This window comes from Lonchura striata, chromosome 1 (assembly GCF_050655825.1).
Source record: "Lonchura striata isolate lonStrDom1 chromosome 1, ASM5065582v1, whole genome shotgun sequence".
Taxonomy (NCBI): domain Eukaryota; kingdom Metazoa; phylum Chordata; class Aves; order Passeriformes; family Estrildidae; genus Lonchura; species Lonchura striata.
The window spans coordinates 5,420,364-5,440,115 of NC_140703.1; the positions used below are offsets into that span (position 1 = coordinate 5,420,364).

The 19,752-nt window shown below is 57.4% G+C and overlaps 4 protein-coding genes across 4 annotated transcripts; 2 read left to right on the forward strand and 2 right to left on the reverse strand.

The window, feature by feature from the left end:
* Positions 1 to 123: 123 nt before the first annotated feature.
* On the reverse strand, positions 124 to 4,490 carry LAMTOR1 (late endosomal/lysosomal adaptor, MAPK and MTOR activator 1). The gene is made up of 5 exons (XM_077790937.2): positions 4,344 to 4,490; positions 2,632 to 2,777; positions 1,602 to 1,679; positions 1,019 to 1,145; positions 124 to 729 (listed from the first exon to the last, which is right to left on the reverse strand). Exons 1-5 carry the CDS (start codon positions 4,383 to 4,385, stop codon positions 637 to 639), a joined length of 486 nt encoding a protein of 161 aa, XP_077647063.1. The 5' UTR covers positions 4,386 to 4,490; the 3' UTR covers positions 124 to 636.
* A 3,891-nt stretch (positions 4,491 to 8,381) lies between these two features.
* Positions 8,382 to 11,641, forward strand: LOC110473115 (transmembrane O-methyltransferase homolog). The gene is made up of 3 exons (XM_021535400.3): positions 8,382 to 10,120; positions 10,485 to 10,697; positions 10,923 to 11,641. Exons 1-3 carry the CDS (start codon positions 9,875 to 9,877, stop codon positions 11,241 to 11,243), a joined length of 780 nt encoding a protein of 259 aa, XP_021391075.2. The 5' UTR covers positions 8,382 to 9,874; the 3' UTR covers positions 11,244 to 11,641.
* ANAPC15 (anaphase promoting complex subunit 15) lies at positions 11,504 to 13,247 on the reverse strand. Its single transcript, XM_021535398.4, has 4 exons — positions 13,070 to 13,247; positions 12,131 to 12,190; positions 11,911 to 12,048; positions 11,504 to 11,771 (listed from the first exon to the last, which is right to left on the reverse strand). The coding sequence occupies exons 1-4, from the start codon at positions 13,187 to 13,189 to the stop codon at positions 11,724 to 11,726; spliced, it is 366 nt and encodes a 121-aa protein (XP_021391073.1). The 5' UTR covers positions 13,190 to 13,247; the 3' UTR covers positions 11,504 to 11,723.
* A 1,619-nt stretch (positions 13,248 to 14,866) lies between these two features.
* LOC110473113 (folate receptor gamma) lies at positions 14,867 to 16,683 on the forward strand. Its single transcript, XM_021535397.4, has 5 exons — positions 14,867 to 14,981; positions 15,153 to 15,300; positions 15,518 to 15,706; positions 15,781 to 15,916; positions 16,272 to 16,683. The coding sequence occupies exons 1-5, from the start codon at positions 14,935 to 14,937 to the stop codon at positions 16,544 to 16,546; spliced, it is 795 nt and encodes a 264-aa protein (XP_021391072.2). The 5' UTR covers positions 14,867 to 14,934; the 3' UTR covers positions 16,547 to 16,683.
* Positions 16,684 to 19,752: the final 3,069 nt, after the last annotated feature.

Here is a 19,752-nt window from a genome sequence, read left to right on the forward strand (position 1 = left end):
CCTCGTCCTCTTGGCCCTGTGGCACATGATGGACAGGGGTCAGACAGATGTGCACCATACACCAGGGTATGGCTCCCCCACCATGTCCATTCTGTGTCCAGCAGAGAACAGTGGAGACAGGCACTGGATGAACGTGGCTTTATTGACTGTGGCAAAAAATAATAATTAAAAAAACCCAACAAAACCAAAAACCAAACAGCCAAAACAAAGGTCTAAACATGTAGAAAGGAGAAGGGATGGTGTTGGAGCCACCAGGCCCCATGCAGAGCATCACATCTGCCTGGCTCCAGCCCACCCGTCCTGGTAACCTGGCACGTGGTGCTGACCCACACCAGGGCCTCCTTGCAGCAGCTGTTCCCTTTGTGCTTGTCCCTGTGCAAGGCAGCGTCCAGCTGACACAGCCTGCTCCCCACGCACACCCACCTACCCACCCACGAGGAGGAGAAAGCCTCAAGCAATGTAGGTGGGCTCAATGTGCCAATGATGTGCGCCTTGGCATTTAGTAGGAAACAGGATATCTGTCCAAGTTCTGTGGCAGCAGCATGGGGAGGGAAGGGATATAAAGAGGAAAAAAAACAATCAGGAAATAAACCAAAAACAACCCAAAGCGCTGAAGCAGCAGTGGTGGGGGCAGGTTCAGGGGATGCCAAACTGTACAACCAGTTCTTCTTTGGCGTCGACACGGATCTGTGAGAGCGCACTGAAGGCATAGGCAGCTATCCGGGACACCTGCAGGCACGAAGACATGGCTGTGTCACTGGTGGCTGCTGAAACTCCCCGTTATCCCAAAGAAACTGCTGCAGGAGGTTAACCTCCAGCCCAAAAGAGTCCCTAAGCCTGTCCTGGGCTTTGCCTCCACCTCTAACAAGGCTTTAAACCTGACCTAGGCTTTGCCTTCAGCTGTAACAAGTTGTGTCAGAGCTCTGGGCAAGCAGGAGGGCATCACTGCTCCTCCAGGACGAGGATGTGTCTCTGGGGAGCACCGCAGGGGCTCGGGGCTCACCCCAGCCCGGCTCACCTGCTGCAGGTCTGCGAAGGGGACAGGGTCGCTGGCGAGCACTTGGTGTGGTTGGTTGGTCAGAGATGGCAGCAGGGGCAGCTTCTTCCAGTGCGTCAGGTTGTTGCTGAGCATGGCCAGGCGTGTGCTGCGAGGGGAGAGCAGCGAACATCAGTGCCCTGCCGAGACGTGGGGACATCCAGAAGATGGGTGCTGCACCCCCAAGCACCTGGAACCCCCAGGGGGAGAGAGGGAGAGCAGCAGAGCTGCACTCCCAGCATCCAGCCCTCTGCACTCCCCGCAGCAGGAGGATGAGCGAGCTTCCAGCTCTCCCACACAGGCACCTTTCAAGCAGAAGCCATCACATCCAGCCCCCAAACATCTGCCCCAAGGGCTGGGTGAACACAGGAGCCCTTTGTCCTGGGCTCTGCTGCCTGCACTGCCATCAGCCTTCCCTGAGCAGGCTGCACCCTGCTCTCAGAGATAAGACAGACTTTCTACACGCTGAGTTCACTCCCCCAGGCCAAAACCCCTGGGACCTGCCCAGGGACACACACAGCTGTGAAGGACTGCAGGCACCCCAGCGGAGAAGTGCAGGTCCCACCTGTACTGCCTGGCTCTGTCCATGTACTCGTGCTGCTCCATGCCCTGGGAATCCGCTGCCGACACATCGATGATGTTGCTGCAGAGACACGAGACAGTGGCTCCCATTGCTCTCCCTGAGTTCCCTCCCCATCTCAGAGCATCCTCTGACCAGGGCAGACAAAGTCCAGCACCCAACAGCACCCCAAAACAAACATCTCAAGGCCAAACTCGCCCAATTAATGCTGCCAGCTGGCTACAAGTGTGCCAGGCTGGAGTGGCTGTTCACCAGGAAGGAATGCCAGGGACTGTTTGCCCGCAGCTGCCCTGGGGCAGAGGGAGGCAAGCAGATGCTGCAGGAAGCTGGGGGCTGGTCTGGGCTCTGGGGAGCTTGGCATGCAGCCACCTGGAGGAAAAAGGAACCACTGGGAGGACAGTGTCCTTTGCAGATGTCCTGATAGCCCTGGTACTGAGCCCTAGGCTCACAGAGGACCTGGGCTCCTGCCCAGGGCCCTGCCACAGCCCCATTGTGTGCACCCCACAGCAGAGCAGTACTCAGAGCTGCTGTGGCCCTGCATGCTGACACACACCAGTGGCCACTAGCTCTCCAATGTCAGGCAGAGGGCCTAAGAGCCTCCCAAAGCCCTCCCAGCCAGGTTGGACACAGCCCTCTCCCCACGTTGCCCTGGTGCATTTGAGGAAAAGCCTCCTCAGAAGGGGATACAATGCTGCTGCCTCTCCAGCCACCCTCTCCGCATCCCCACGGGCTCACTCTTATCCAAACCCTGCCCCTATTGCCAGCCCAGCAGCTGAGGGGTTACCTCACATCTAGGGTCTTCTCTCTGTGTCCCTGTGGGGCCCAAAGCTGAGGGACAGGGCTGTCTGAGGGCAGAGGGACATGGGGAGCTCTGCCACAGCTCCTCCCTTCCCCTCAGCACAGATGGCTGATCCCCGGGGCCCACAGCCGGGCAGCCCCAGCTGCGTGCCACATCCAGGGTTACCGCTGTCCCCGAGGCGTGCTGCCTGCCCCACGGGCACGGCCCGAGGCTTACATGGCTGTTTTGGCGAGGATGGAGGACAGCATGGCCTGCTCATCCGTGCGTGCCGACGGGAGGTTGTGGTAGCTCTGCTCCGCTCCGTTCAGCACCTTGTTGGGTGGGCTGGCTGCCGGCTCCAGCAGCCGCTTTGTCTCTTCCTCCTGAGTGAAAGGCAGAGGAAAATCAGCCCTGGCTTCCCCACACCAGCAGCGCTAACCCCACAGGATCAGGCAAGTCTCACCCTTTCCTCACCAGCCAGGAGGGCTTCCTGTGCATCCCAGTGTAACGCAGAACAGCCTCAGCTCTCCCAGGCACCTCCTTGCCCAATTCTTTTGCTTTTTCCCAGATGAAGCCCCCCCCCCAGCCACAAAGGCTGAAATCAGGCAGCACATTTGGAGTGGCCAATGCTGCAGGCAGGAGTCTGCAGTCAGCATCAAACCCTGCAGCTAATGAGGACCTGCTGTGGCCCCACCCCTGACTGGGCACCACAGAGAGCCCACCCGGGCATAGCAGGGGGCTCACCCGAGCCAGGTGAATCCCACCTGCCAAAGCCCAGGGACTGTGTGGGGTGGGAGAGTCCCAGAGTCCCAGGGCATGTTCCTCCACTCCAAGAGGTGCAGAGCTGCAGCCCAGCCCTTGATCCTCTGGCTTGGCTCAATGGTGCTGCAGGGGCTGTGAGAAGAGCCCAGTAGGGAAATCATGGGCACAAACACCCATGAGAACAAGATCACAGAATCAGTAAAATTGGAAAAGCCCTCTGAGCCCAACTGTTCTCCCAGCACTGCCGAGACCACCATCCAACCATGCCCCCAGGTGCCAAGTCTACACCACTTTTAAATCCCACCAGGTCTGGGGACTCCAACACTCTTTTGGGCAGCCTGTGTCACAGCTGTACAACACTTCTAGGGAAATTTTCCCAAATATCTAACCTAAACCTTCCACAGCACGAACAGAGGCCCTTTCCTCCTGTCCTGTTGCTTGTTCCCTGGAAGCAGAGGCAGGCTCCCACCTGGCTCCACCCTCCTGTCAGGGAATTGTGGAGAGTGAGAAGGTAATCCCTGAGCCTCCTTGCAGGCTGAGCCCCCCTTAGCTCCTTCAGCCACTCCTTGTGCTCCAGCCCCTCCTCCAGCGCCGTTCCCTTCTCTGGACATGCTCAAGCCCTTCCATGTCTGTCTTGTCCTGAAAGGATGCTCAGCCTGGGACCCATGGTGAGCTGGGAGTGCAACCACTTCTCCACACACGCAGTCAGTGGCATCTGCAGCTCCTCCCCGGCCAGAAGCTTCCTCTCCCCTTCTTCCTGCTGGGAAACGCTGCCGCGATTCTCTCGCCCAGGCCCTTCTGCCTTTCTCACGACACCAGTGGAAGGGGACGGGCTGTCACAGCCGTGCTCTCCCCGCAGCCGGGATTAAGTTTGGCGGGACGGGTGACGGCCCCAGTTCCGTCCCGACCCCCGAGCTGTCCCGAGCAGCAAGAGCCGGCGCCGCTCCCGTTTGAGGCCTCGGGCTTACACCTGCGGCGGGAGCGGCCGGCACGACCCCAGCCCCGCCTGCGGCCCCGCGGGACGCGGGGCGGTACACGCGAGGGGCGAGCGCCCCGCGAGCGGCGGGAGCGGCGCTCCGAGACCGCCGGGAGCGGGGAAGGGCCCAGCCCCGCCGGGAACCGCGCCGCCTGCCCCGCCACCGGGAAGCCCGGGAGTGGGGCCGAGCGTCCCCCCGCGCCGCGCCCACCTGGTCGGAGGCCTCGGCCTCGCTGCTGTAGCAGCAGCCCATGGCGAGCGCGGCCCGGCTCGGCGCGGCTCGGCTCGGCTCGGCGCGGCTCGGCACGGCCCCGGCTCGGCACGGCCCCGGCTCGGCACGGCCCCGCCGCGCGGCCACGTGAGCGCCGAGTCACGGCGGTCACATGAGCGGCGGGGGGACGCGGGGACAGCGGGGCGCGCCGACACACGGACACGGGGACACACGGACACGGGGATACAGGGATACAGGGACACAGGGATACAGGGACACGGGGACACACCGACACACGGACACGGGGACACACGGACACGGGGATACAGGGATACAAGGACACACGGACACGGGGATACAGGGATACAGGGACACAGGGATGCACCGACACATGGATACGGGGACACACGGACACGGGGATACACGGACACGGGGACACACGGACACGGGGATACAGGGACACGGGGATACAGGGACACGGGGACACACGGACACGGGGATACAGGGACACGGGGACACACCGACACACGGACACGGGAACAGACGGACACGGGGATACAGGGACACACCGACACGGGGACACGGACACGGGGATACACGGACACGGGGACACACGGACACGGGGATACAGGGATGCACCGACACATGGATACGGGGACACACGGACACGGGGATACAGGGACACACGGACACGGGGATACACGGACACGGGGACACACGGACACGGGGATACAGGGATACAGGGACACAGGGATGCACCGACACATGGATACGGGGACACACGGACACGGGGACACACGGACATGGGGATACAGGGACACACCAACACACGGACACGGGGACACACAGACATGGGGATACAGGGACACACCGACACATGGACACGGGGACACGGGGACACACGGACACGGGGATACAGGGACACAGGGACGCACCGACACATGGACACGGGGACACACGGACACGGGGACAGACGGACATGGGGATACAGGGACGCACCGACACATGGACACGGGGACACACGGACACGGGGATACAGGGACGCACCGACACACGGACACGGGGACACACGGACATGGGGATACAGGGACATGGGGACACCGGGACACACGGACACGGGGACACATGGACATGGGGATACAGGGACACGGGGACACCGGGACACACCGACACATGGATACGGGGACACACAGACACGGGGACACACGGACACGGGGATACAGGGACGCACCGACACACGGACACGGAGATACACGGACATGGGGATACAGGGACACGGGGACACAGGGACATGGGGACACAGGGACATGGGGATACAGGGACATGGGGACACAGGGACATACCGACACACGGACACGGAGATACACGGACATGGGGATACAGGGACACGGGGACACAGGGACATGGGGACACAGGGACATGGGGACACGGGGACACACGGACATGGGGACATGGGGACGCACCGACACACGGGCATGGGGATACATGGACACACTGACACACGGGCACAGGGATACAGGGACACGGGGACACACAGACACAGGGACACATGGACACACAGACACGGGGACACACGGACACATGGACACAGGGATACAGGGACACGGGGATACAGGGACACATGGACACACGGATCACAGGGTCACATGGACACACGGAGACAGGGACACACACACGGGCACACGGACACGGGGAGACATGGACACAGGGACACGCGGACACAGGGACACACAGGGACACCCGGACACAGGGAATGATGCTCTGCGCACTCCTGCAGGGAGCTCTGAGGGGTCCTGGTGTTCTCAGCGCCCCCAGGTTCCCTTCCGGTGCTCGGAATATAAACGGGGGGCAATGTTATGTGCAGTAGATATAATTCATGCCGTTTCTAGTATGATATACGTGATATTGAATATTTGTTGGAGTATACACGTTTGTATTAGGGGTCCCGCCCACCTTGGGCGTCCAGGCGCTAATTATCGTGTGAACGACCCGAGATGGATATCATGGACATCCTCCGGACAGATACATGTGAATGCAGGGTTCCCCTAAATTTCATCAAGGGATTCACCAACTCGGACATCGAATTGTTCTACCTCCTTGCCAAGAAAAGAAATCTCATCAAACTATGGGACTGTGAATAGAAGAAAGGACTGATTGCCGAAATCCTGGCCTCAGGTGGAATTTTTCCTATAAAAACCGCTTGTGCCAGGATGGAGGTGTGTGGGCACAGAGGAAAACCTCTGCTGAGGCTGACTCCTTGTTGCACACCCAGCGCAGGGCTCAGCACTGTTCTTTCCTTGTGGCTGGCTAGATAGAATTTGATTGCAAAATAAATACTTTATTTTTTCATTTTAATTTGGCTGGACAAATTTTCATTTATAACAGGCAAGGAGGAAGAGAGGGATGTCTGGAGTGATGGTGTCTGTTGTCACAAATAACTGAAATGTGATGGGGCCCTGCTCTCCTGGAATAGCTGAACACCTGCTTGCCCATGCGAAGTGGGCAATTCCTTGTTTTGCTTTGCTTGTCTGTGTGGTCTTTGCTTTCCCTCAACCCACGAGATTTCCAGCTTTTACCGTTCCAATTCTCTCTCTGATCTTTCTGACGGGGGAGTGGACAAGCTGATGTGTTGGGCTTGATTGCTGGCTGGGATTAAACCACGACTGTCCTTGTTTGTTACCCAGCATATAGGGGCACTAAGGGTTGAGGTAACAAAATAGTAGGCTGGAAACAAATGTGATCTCAGCATTTGCTGTATTAGGTCCAGAGCTACTGGCCACAGTGGTGCTTGGGCTGTTCATGTGGGCATGGCTAACCCTGGCTCTGTTCATATATTCCTGTATGTGCTCCTCAGGGTGACTTTTCATGGAGCGGGGATGAGGATCAGCATTTCTTTGTTGCTGTGCTGTGGGATGTGAGTTTATGACATGATGATACCAAGGGCAATGAGGGTACTGTGGGATGTGTATTCAGTGCTGCTCTCCTGCCCTTACTTCAGCACTACCTTTGGAAGTCAATTAATAACCATACCCACTCTGTGGGGGGAACGGGGGAAGGATGATTTTCTCCCTTTCCCCCCTTTTCCTCCTTCAGGCTTGTTACAACAGCTTCTGAGAATTTTGAATTCCCTTTGGATGGTAAGGAAAGCACGTTCCTGTTGCTATGTCTGCTATGCCTCAGTGCAGTCCACACTCTGTTTAGTCACGTTTGGAGGCAGAACAGGGATTTCCAAGAAGGCAAATCAGACACCTGTCCCGAGGGGGAATGGTCATGAGTGGCATGGAATGTGTGAGAAAACTGGCCAATCTTTTGGGAAATTCTCTGCTCCAGTGGTTTGGGAGTTCACCCCTGAACAGGAGTCTGATAAAGTGACAGAAGATTTGCAAGGAGGATGCTGTGTCAGCTCCAGAGGACAGTGGACAGCACCCTCAGGGGAGGAGGAGGGAGCAGCAACAGGAGCCATGGCCACGGCAGCTGCAGCTGAACCAGGGAACAGCCCGTGCTGGGGGCAGACACCCTGCACAGAAGAAGGAATCCAAGACAAAATCAGTTCAGTTAGTGAGGGCTGGCGAAGCAGGGCCCTCAGAACAGGAGGAGGAGGCAGGGCCAGGGAAAATCCCCTGGTCCATGGCCCCAGGTGAGCTGTAAGATGTGGGAAAAGGTTCCAGCTGCCACTTAGGTGAGCCCCTGGCGACCTGGCTACTCCAGTGCTGGGATATCCTGGCCCACGATATGGAATGGGATGGTAGTGAAGCCAAGCAACTGGGATCCTTGTCCTGGGATGTGAACATTGACAAGGGCAGCGGGAAGAGGACAAAAACTCTCAGGCTCTGAAGGCAGTTCCTGTCAAGCGTGAGGAAAAGGCATTCTCTCAAGGATGATTGAGTAGTGCATTGAGGCATGTGGAACACCATGGAGCAAGGTACCCAGTATCTTGGAGAGAAATAGTGGTGCTGGTGGTTGAGTCAACTATAGGAATTCAAATAACAAAGTCCCCTTTAGGGCCAAATGTCCGGTGTACACAGTCCTTGTGGCACAAGGACTGTATGCCACAAGGACAAAAGAGAACAACATTGTCATACACCAACTCACTGTCAGGTAAATTGGCAGAGGGAGCTGTCTGGTATTGTCTGTTGTCGGAAGGGGGTCTTCTATGTGAATCTTTTCTTTTCTTGTACCACTTGTCATTAATATTGTTGCTGTTACTATTAAGTTTCTTACAGCCATTAAATTGTTCTTATCTCAACCTGCGATCTTTACCTTTTGTGCCTCCTCTCCATCCTGCTGCTGTGGGAAGGGGGAGAGGAAAGCAGGGAAGCGAGAGAATGGGCATGGTTTGGAGGGTCTCGGTGGAGGCACTGAACAGGGGAGAACCATTCCTAATCCACAACAGATCCTAGTGCTCCGAGGCTCCTCACCCCCAGTGCTCCCAATGCTCCCATGGTACCCAGGCCCACAGTGTTACCAGTATCCACTGATAAGGCCTCCCAGTGCTCCCAGTGCCCAGTGCTTCTGGCTCCCCGTGCTCCTGTTGCTCAGTGTTTCCAGTATTCTCAGTGCACAGTGACAGGACTCCAGCTCCAGTATCAGGACCACAGCTCCTAGCACTACACACCAATATTGGGACCCCAGCCACGCTACTGGTATACTCCAGGCCCCAGTATCAGCACCCCAGCTCCAGTATCAGTACCCCAGTCCCAGGCCCCCTTGTGCAGCCCAGGACCACCTCCCAGCCCCAGCCTGGCCCCGTCTCCATGGCCAGCCCCACTGAGCTGGTAACCGGAGCTCCAGGAGCAGCTGCAGCTGCAGTGACACCATCAATAATTGAGTGGCAGCAGGACTCCACACAGGACTGCCTGCCTCTGCCTGCCTGGAGTGTGGGGACAGGTAGGTGCCACCCCCATTACCCTATCCTGTCGCTGTGGCTGGGCACCCCCAACAGCTCAGGGTGTGGGGAGCAGGGTGTGGGGAATAGGGTGTGAGGTGCAGATTATGGGGGATGGGAGCAGCAAAGCAGGACCAAGGGCCGTGCAAGGGGTTGTGCTGAACAAGGCCCCTCACAGCAGCACAATTTCCTGGGATGCCAGCCCTGCCAACCCCAATATCTGGATCCTGGCAGATGGGTCCCCAGCACTCCCCAGCCCTGGCACAGGGGTGTCTACAGCATCCTGGGGTGCCCCAGCCCTACAGGCCCAGCAGCATTGGAGCCCAGAGAGAGGTACTTCCAGGGGGTGCACAGCACAGCCAACTTGTGGCATAACTGGGAGATGTGAGGCTGGCACCCTGGAAGGACATTCTACCACAGCATCCCCTGTGAGGAAAGAGATTGGCCTTGTTACGGTTAAAGGGCTCACAATGCTTCAATGATATCTGCACAGGGAGATTTTCAAAGCCTGGGCCCAAGGTTACGCTACTGATAGTGGACACAAAGGGTGCAGAACTTCCCATTTGGAAGAACTCCCAAGATAAGTACAAAACTAACAAAGTCAACTCAGCAACTGTGCAAAAAAGCACAGCCTCGCCTGCTCGTGATGGTGTCTCCGGCGATTGCCCTGGCCTTCCTCCCCTTCATTGTCACCCTGCTGATCCGGTACCGGCACTACCTGGTGCTGCTGTACCGGGCGGTGCTGCTGGCCTGGCTGCGGGACCGGCTCACAGGCACCTCACGGGAGCAGCGCGCCTTCCAGTACCTGCTGGCCCATGCCATCCCTGGGGACCCCCACCACATCCTCCAGACCTTCGATCAGTGGTGCTACCACTGTGAGCACCTCAGCTGTGTGGGGCCTGACAAAGGTGAGTGCCACCCTTGCTTTTCCACACCGCGCAGGGCATGACACTGCCAGTGTGGCCATGGCACCCCTGGCATGGCGATGACACCAGTGATGTGGCTGTGACAGTGTTGGTGTGATCACACCACCATTGGCATTGTTGATACAGCCATAGTATTGTTGGCATGATTGTGGCACCAGTGACGTGGCCATCGCACTGCCAGCACAGCCATGGCACTGTTGGTATGGCTATGGCATCATTCACCTGGCTGTGGCATTTTTGGCATGGCTCTCCTCCATCCCTCTGGGCACTGCTTGGCACCTTTGCCCTGCCCAGGGCTGGGGTGGCACAGACTGGTGGGATTGCTGAGAGGCACATGCCATGTCAGGGCGGATCGTGGAGCGGGTGCTGTTGGAGCGGGCACCGCTGCGGGTGCTGGAGCTGGGCACGTACTGTGGCTATGGCACCGTCCTGCTGGCACAGGGGCTGCCCCCAGGTGCCCGCCTCTACACCATCGAGGGGGACCCCCGACACGCCGCCGTGGCCGAGAAGGTCATCCGCCTGGCCGGCTTCAGCGAGCAGACGGTGAGCACCCAGGCACTGGGATAAAGCCCAGCTCTGCACATGAAACCGGGGAGGAGATGGGTGGGTGTCCTTTGCTGCTGTGGCAGGGACTGCGGCACCTGCTGGGCAGTGTGGGTGGGAAGAGGAAGATCCTGTCCCATGTGGACCTCTCGCCACCCTGTAAAGCAGGGTGGTGGGTGGGCACCCTGCCACCCTGCCCCAGTGACCGAGGGTGATGCAGCACAGGTGGAGCTGATCGTGGGCCCCTCGGAGGAGGTGATACCGCGCCTGTGGGAGAAGCATGGCCTGGTGAATGCCAACTTGGTCTTCATGGATCACTGGAAACGCTGCTACCTGCGGGATCTACGGCTGCTGGAAAGCCACCAGCTGCTGGCTGAGGGGGCCACCATCCTGGCTGATAACGTCCTCTTCCCTGGGGCACCTCACTTCCTGCAGTACGCCAAGACCTGCGGCAAATACCACTGCAAGGTGCACCGCGCTAGCCTGGAGTACTTCCGCGCCATTCCTGACGGTATCGCCGAGCTCCGCTACACCGGCACCCACTGAGCGGGCGGCGAGCCCCTGCCTCGTGATGGCCGCAGCTACTCCCCAACCCCTGCCCCGGCTTCAACAAGGGCTCTGGAGAAAAGGCAGTGGCTCTGTGGTCTGTGGTGGGGCGCAGCGGGCAATGAGTGGGCTCACTCCCTGCAGTGTTCCTGCCTGCACTGCACAGGGAGATCTGCCAGGCGCACCAGTCAATGGTGGGGAGCAGCCCTGCATTTGCCTGGGTGGTACCCCCTGACTCCCTGGTGGCCTCAGACACCAGATTTGGGGTTGTTTTCTTGAAAACTGAGTTTATTAGAAACGATGTGTCAGTCCCAGTATGCCAGGTGGCAGTCTCCCCTCTGGCTCCCCTGTGGGGCTTCCCTCTGAATCTGCTGCCCCACGCAGCACCCATGGAAGGAGGAGCTTCACTGAACCGTCCCCCAGAGCCATGGGGGGCAAAGAATCTCCCCCAGCCTCTGGTTTGGTGTGGTTGTGGCAGAATCAGATCATCCACTGGTCCTGATCCTGCTCTGTCCCCTCCATGTCCACCTAGGGAAGAAAGAAGTTTAAGATCTCCTCCAGAGCAAGAACTTAATTGAGGGTGTGAAGGAGAGAAGACAGCTCCTGGAGCTCATGCTCAGGGTCCCACACACTTCACATCCCCTGCTTTGGGGTCTCGCACCATTACCTCATTGATCTCCCCATCATCAGGAGACTCATTATAATCGTTCATCTCATCCATATCCTGCATGTCCTCATCATCTTCCGAGTCCTCTTCACTGTCTTCATCATCTTCATCATCCTCCTCCTCCTCCTCATCATAGTGCTGTGGACACAACAGCTCCAGCAACCCCATCTGCCCTTCAAGCCCTGTGGCAACCCCCCCTCTTCCCTGCCCACACACCCACCTCGGATGCTGGCTTTCCTATGGGCACCAAGTTGTTGTCCTTCTCAGCAATGCTCTGGAGCTGGGGAAAGGAGAGAGGCAGGTGAGCACCCCAACAGCTCCATGACACGCCAGCAAACAGGCCCTGTCGGCTCAGCTGCTGGCTTGTGGTGCTCGCTGATCACGCCTGTTTCCAGCCCAGTCCTGCTGCCTCCCTGGCATCTCCTGGCCAAGCAGGGAAGAGCAGCTCCAGACACCTGCCTGAACACCCTGGCACCAAGCAGGCTGGTCCCAATGACACTGGTATCCCCATGTGCGGCATCAGAAGCCCTAACACAAAGCTTATGTATTTCTTTATCAAAAAATAAACAAATCTGGGACAAATCTGATCAGCCAGATGAACACAACCACAGCAGATAATTAAAGCTCAATTAAAATACGTCAGCACCTCCCACCCAGAGGGATTTGGAACCTCTTCTACGTCCTGAAGTTTTAATTGATTTAAACTTTATTATTTAATTATAAAAACTTAATTACTGATTTTTTTTTTTTAACTTTAATCAAATAGATGTTCTTCCCCCCACACTCAGGGGCACTGCAGCACAAAACCACGCTCACATCGCCAACACTTATCAGCCACCAGGATCACAAATCGCTCTTTGCCTGCCTGGGGAGATTAGTTAATTAATTCATAGAGAGCTCGCGTAGCTCCAGCAGCATCTTATTAATTAACCCCTCACAATAAAACGGGGAGCTCCGGTAATAGTGACGGATGAGGGACACGGGAGCAGCGGTGCCCGAGCCGGCGACAGCGGCACAAAAGCTGAAACACGGGCACAGGCGGTGACCAGCGGAGCAGCCCCCAGCCCGGGCACCGCCCCGGGCCCGTACCCGCTGAGGGAGCCGGGCCCGCTCCCCGGCCCCCTGACACCCGGCCCGCGGCCCCCACCGCCGTGCCCACCCAGGCCTGGTGCTGCTGCTCCTGCTGCTGCAGCTCGGTCTCGTCGACGCACGGGCGGTCGAGGTTGAACCAGAGGGGCTCGGTGAGGCGGGGCAGGAGCGAGGGGAACAGCGTGGACATGGCGCGGCCGCCCGCCCGGCGCCGGCCGCCCAGCCAGCAGCGAGCGCAACCCGGAACCGGTTACCGCGCACCGAGCATGCGCAGAGCGGCGGACCGCGGCCGCCAGGGGGAGCCCGGCTGGGGCGTGGCCTCGCCTGGGGGCGGGGCGTCGCTTGATTGACAGGTGGATGTTCCCCCCCCCCCCCCGCGCGTCCTGTGTGGGGCCGCTGTGAGGGCCGGGCGAACGTGACCCGCCCCGGAGCTGTCTGTGTTATAAGTGAGAGTTTGTCCAGCCGAATTAAAATGAAAAAAAGCAAATATTTATTTTGCGATCAGATTCTATCTAGCCAGCCACAAGGAAAGAACAGTGCTGAGCCCCGCGCTGCGTGCGCAACAAGGAGTCAGCCTCAGCAGAGGTTTTCCTCTGTGCCCACACACCTCCATCCTGGCACAGGCGGGTTTTATAGGGAAAATTCCGCCTGAGGCCAAGATTTCGGCAGTCAGCCTTTTCTTCCATTCAGAATCCGTAGGTTAATGAGATTTTCTTTTTATTTTTGGTGATGAGGAAGAACAATTCCGTGTCCAGAGTTGTTGAATCCCTTGATGAAATTTACAGGAATCCTGCATTCACCTGTATCTGCCCGAGGATTTCTATAATATTTCTATAATATCCATCTCGGGTAATTCACGCAATGATCAGTGCCTGGGTATCCCCTTATCCCTCCTGGCCAAGCCACATCCTTTTACGTGTAAATCAGGTTTCAACACGCACCAGGTTTCGCCTGCGAGGGTGGGGGGGACTCCTAATACAAACATGTATACTCCAACAAATATTTAATATCACGTATATCATCCTAGAAATGCCACAAATTATATCTACTACACATAACATCTGTTACCCCCTGGGGATGTGTGACCCCGATGGGAAGCATTGTGACTCTCCTCAGGGGGTGATCCCCACGGAATATCTGTGCCCCTCGTTGGGGTATTTGTGACTAATGGTGGGTTTGTGACCCCCCCACAGGTACCAGTGACCCCAGTGAGGCGGTATCTGTGATGATGATGGGGTATCTGCTCCTTTGAGGATTATCTGTCATCTGTGAGGGGTATCCTCCCCACTACTCAGGGCATCTGTGATCCCTGGGGCATGTCTCGTCCCCCATCATGTGTGACCTTGGAAGTGTGTGCCCCTTGCAGGGTATCTTACCTCCGTGATCGCCCCAGGAATGTCTCACCCTGGAGCATTTCTGTCCCTCCCGATCCACAGGGACTGCTCTCCTGCAGGCTATCTGCTCCCCCCTTCACGGGGCATCTGTGATTCCCTGGAGTGCCTGTAATTCCATGAGGGGTACTTGCCTCTACGCTGTGGCCATCTGTGACCCCACAGGGGGTACCTGTCCCTGCCAGCAACATCTCTTACCCACTGTGGTGTTCCCCGCCTCACAGTGATTCACAGGGACCCTGTGGTACTGGGGGGCCACGTCCTGCCCCTTGTGCTGGTGTCAAGGAATCAGGCCACCTCCCACGGGAGGGAAGGAAAAATAGCCCTAAGTAGATTTTGGCTGGTGCTGGCCCCAGCCTGGCGCCAGGAGGATGAATCCCAGCTGCACGTGGGGCCAGGATAGGCATGAGTGTCAATCCAGGACACAGTGGGGTGCCAGGGTGGGATGCACTGTCTCTTCCGTGTCCTCAGTGCTGCCCAATCCGCTGCATTCCCACATCCCGTGACCAGTGGCCACGGGTTGTGCTGCACCACGACCTTTGAGATGAGCTGTGCTCGTCCCACAGCACCTGGAGCCCAGCTGCCCCCCAGGTGAGAGTCTTGATCCCCTGGCATGCCCAGGTAAGACCCCTGACCCCACTGTGGGTGGGCGTGGGCGGTGACCGTGTGCTGCCGCGCTTCCACGGGCACAGCGGGGGACTTTGTCCCTGCTGTAACTGCGTCTCTCGGTGCTGCTGTCCTGACCTGCTGTTGCCCTGGCAGAGCAATGGCAGCGGTGTTGGCTCTGCTGCTGGCCTGGCCAGCTGCCATTTCAGCAGTGACAGTGACACAGGACTCGCTGCTCAACGTCTGCATGGATGCCAAGCACCATAAAACAGAGCCTGGCCCTGAGGGGCAGCTCTATGGGCAGGTACGGTCCTCATGCACTGCACTATAGCTCCACTGGTGTCACTTGCTGTGGGGTCACCAGGATGGAGGCTGGAGGGCTCTGTGCCCCAACATGAATTCCATCATCCAGTGTCACCCACCCACGGGCACTGGTGCTTCCCCTGGACCTGCAGCAGGTCCCAGCTGAGCCCTGGTGGGTCCTGGTGGGTCCCAGCTGAGCCCCAGCTGCCCTGGTGCAGTGTATCCTCTGGAAGGACAATGCCTGCTGCACTGCCAACACGAGTTTGGAAGCTCACCAGGACCAGTCCTACCTGTACAACTTCAACTGGGACCACTGTGGGGCCATGCCAGAGAAATGCAAGCGCCACTTCATCCAGGACTTGTGTCTCTATGAGTGTTCCCCTAACCTGGGGCCATGGATCGACCAGGTAGGTGAAGACCCCACCCTCACCCACCCACCAGGATCCCTGGGGTGAACTGGAGAAAACTGGGGGCCCTGCAGGCAGACACCAGCTGGAGGAAGGAGCGGATCCGGGATGTCCCACTGTGCTGGGAGGACTGTGAGCAGTGGTGGGAGGATTGCCAGGATGCTGTCACCTGCAAGGTCAACTGGCACAAGGGCTGGAACTGGACTACAGGTGAGTGGGGGTTGCAGGGCAGCCCCCATCATGCCTCAACTCTCCTGTAGGTCTCCAGTCAGTGTCCATCTTGCTGCAGGGGAGCAAGGGAGTTGTATCCACCCTCCCTGGTGGGTGTGAGTGGGTCCAGGGATGTGGGGGTGCCCATGGGGTGGGAGTGGCAGCCAGGTGAGAGTCCCCTGTGCATGTGAGTGGGTCAGGGTCCTCATGGCATGTGGGGTAGACCCTGTGCCACCTTGAGGTCAACTCTCTCTTCCCCAGCAATGCCAGTGGGACCCATCTGCACCCCATGCACAGGCGAACAACACCCATTTCCCCAAGCCCTTCACCCACTTCACCCCTTGCCCACCCCCAGGCACCAACCAGTGTCCCAAGGGTGCCATGTGCCAGAAGTTCAAGTTTGTGTTCCCCACGGCGGCTGCACTCTGCGAGCAGATCTGGTCTGGCTCCTACCGCTACACATCCCACCACCGTGGCAGCGGTCGCTGCATCCAGATGTGGTTTGATCCCACGCAGGGGAACCCCAACGTTGTCGTCGCCCAATACTACGCCCATGGCGATGCTCCCCCAAACTCCCCGCTCTCTATCCTGCTGTCCCTGCTGCCCCTCGCCCTTCTGGCCCTGCTCTGAGCAGGAGGGGCTGCAGGCAGGAGCAGGCAGTAGGTGGTCAGGGAGGTCACCAGGCTGCCTTGTGTCTCCCCATGAAATGTTCCCAAGCTGTGTCCCCCACCAAGGCACGTGCTTCATGAATAAATGCTCCTGCCCTGCTTGGTCTTGGGGTGTTGTGGGATGGTTGGGGTGGCAGTAGGATGGTTGAGGGACCTAGGGGGTGTCTGTTTGTCTCATCCTGCTTCTGGGGGGGAGATGAAGCAGACTGTGGTGAGGGCTGGTCCTGGATGGTCGGGACGGACAGAGACAAGAGATCTCTGAAGTCAGGTGTTAGGATAAACTACACATTTTTGAGGGATGACCCTTGGATCTGTCTGTGGGTCAAAAAAGGGAGTTACCTTCTACTAGCTACACTACTGTCCACCAGCTGCTTAGCAACCAAGGTCCGAAATCTCAAAGTTTGTTCTCATCTCAGTTTCACTCAGTCTCTGTATTTTCCAAATCCTTTGCTAAGCAAACATATTTATAAGACTTTCCCATTTCATCTTCCCCAATATCTCCCCCGTTCTGATGAACAACTAAGATGTTAGATACTCTCTTCCTCATCAATTTTGCACACACTGAAGTATGCAGGGTACTACAAATGAAACGAAACTATCACTATTAACATAATCAAGCCTACTTTACAGAGCTCCTTTAGCCGTTTGGGCAATTCTTCATGATATGGCCAGGTTTTTTTGCAGAAGTAGCAAGGTCCTGAAGTTACAGCAGTTTGCCTAACAGCCATAGCGTTGCCTTGTTGCTGGGAGGTGAGATGCAAGGCAGCTAGGATTTCAGTAAGTTTTTTGTCTCGTGCTTCTGCTTGTGTTGCCTGTGCTGTGAGAGCCTTTTGAATTTGTTCTCCTAGAGTTTTTCCAAGTTCATTTGCTTGAATCGTCGCTGCTTGCTGTGGACTTCCAATTTTGTTGCAGGCCTCAATCATTTCAAGCACTGTAGGTTTTTCTTTTCCCAAGGCTTTGATAATTCTTTTGCATTCTGCATTGGCATTATTTTCAATAATGTCCCATATCATTATTGGGTGAGCTATATCATCACTGCATTGCCTTTCTGCTGCTCGGATTACTCGATCTACAAATGTGGTAAATGGTTCGGATGACTCTTGGCTAATTAGATTGTCAGCTTTTTCAAAAGTTCCTGCAGGCTAAATTTGCAAAAGGGCTCTGAGAGCCATCTTTCTGATGTCATCTAACGCCATTCTGGGTAAATTCACTTGATTATCATTTTTATCATCAGGAGGGTCACCTGTTAGCTTAGACAAGGTGAGGACACGAAAGTCTGCATCAGTGCATTGTCTATAAGTGGCTAGGACCCCTGCAAGCAGTCTCTTCCATTTGAGTTCCCATGGCATATATTGTCAATCTGTAAGAATTATATGAGCAAGATTTTTACAGTCAGTTGGTGTGAGTGTATGTACCTTCCAGGGTACTTTTCAGCAGTTGCTTAAAATATGAAGAGAAAATACCACTGTCCTTTATCGTTTTTTGTAATTCTTTCATCTCATGAGATGGGATGGCTGTCCATTTCTAGGACCACTGGCTTGCTGGCTGAATATCACAGGCATTGCCAAAGAATTTAAACTTTCCTCTTTGCAAATTTCGCGTCTGACTTCATGCCAGTCAGTTAGTTGAAGGTTATCAAAACCTCCCTGGGAATTTTCTAAATTTGAGGTTGATGGTGGTGAATTGTCAGGGTCTACTGTTTTATTTTGGGTTGCCAAATCTGTGCCAAACTCTGGAGAAACTTTAGAGCTGTTCGGGAACAGGGTTAGTTCTTTTTCGGACTTTCTTTGCATTGGGTTCAAAGGGTTAGCATTTGGAGGAGCAAAGTAGTTCTCTGTCTGTCCTGCTAAAGCGGGTGTCACGTTCCCTTCTTGCACGGCTTGTGTGCCTGGCTGTGGTCCCGTCCCGCTTGGGTGAGGCGCAGGATGCGGCGGCGGAGGCAGGGAAGCAGGGGGCAGGGAAGCTGTCAGTGGAGGCACAGGAGCAGAGTCGGGAGCTGCGGCAGGATACAGGTGACACGCTGGTCCGTGTTGGCGGTGGAGGCAGGTGAAGAGCAGCTGAGGGCTGAGGAACTGCTGGCCGCTGTAGTGTTGGGGGTTCCAGAAGGTGTGCGGGAGGCGCTGCAGGGGGAGCTATTTGTGATGGGGCTGGGCTGGCGGCGTGGATGGGTCCGCTTGGACACTCGGGGAACACGGAAGCGCTGGCAGGGCCGGCTGGCGTCCTGCGGCTGGAACTGGGGCCACAAGGATGTCGGCGGGGGTGGACTGCGGCATGCAGCGGGTGGGAACCGGGAGGCCGCATCAAAGCCGTGGCGGAGCGGTGCGGGGTGCCGGAGTTGCGCACGGCCGATGCCAGGAGCGGTGTCCCGGCTGAACGGGCCAGCGCCGGGGGTCACGGATGGGCCGGGGGCCGCAGCAGCTGCGCCTGCGGGGGAAGGCGGGGCCGGGGCTGCCGCGATGCCGGCAGCGGGAGCTGTCGCCGCGGTGACGCTGTGGGCGGGCTCGCAGGGGCGGCTGGAAGAGCTGCGGCAACCGGGACAGCAGGGCTGCTTGAACGGGAGTGCGGGCGCGGGGATGGCGGGAGGGGCGGCGGGGTCCGTAGGGGTCGGCGGAGCCGCGTTGGAGACTCGCGGAGGAATGGAGCGGAATCTCAGCAACAACACGGACGGGCTGCTGCGGGCGTGGTCTGTGCAGCAAACAGCTCGACCAACGCCCTGCACGCCGGGACGAGCTCACCGGCAGTCGTGTCCCGGCGGGAGATGTTATTAAACAGTCTATTTCCAACTGCGTCCCAAAAGTCTCTGGTAAAGACGTTCAGTATTGGGAAGTTAACTAAAGTCCATCCTGAAAGGTTTTCTAGCTCTTGCTTAGGTAATGTGATGTTGCTGCGTCTTTAAAAAATGCTTTAGTTGCTTATAGAGATCTCGGTCGTGGGCAGAGTGGGATTGTCCCGTTGTTACACAAGTGTAGCCCACCTTGGTGTCGCAGAGCAGGGTCCTCACTCAGAACTCGGGCGTGGGAGCCTGGCCGGGCATTCCAATCCGCGTTCATCCCCTCAGAGCTCCGGTTTCAGGCGTCGCTTGGCACCAGCTTTCCGTGCTCGGGACCCCCGGACTCCACTCGCTCCGAGCCCCAGTGCGGGCGGTGCAGAGCAGCACTCGCCTGTGCT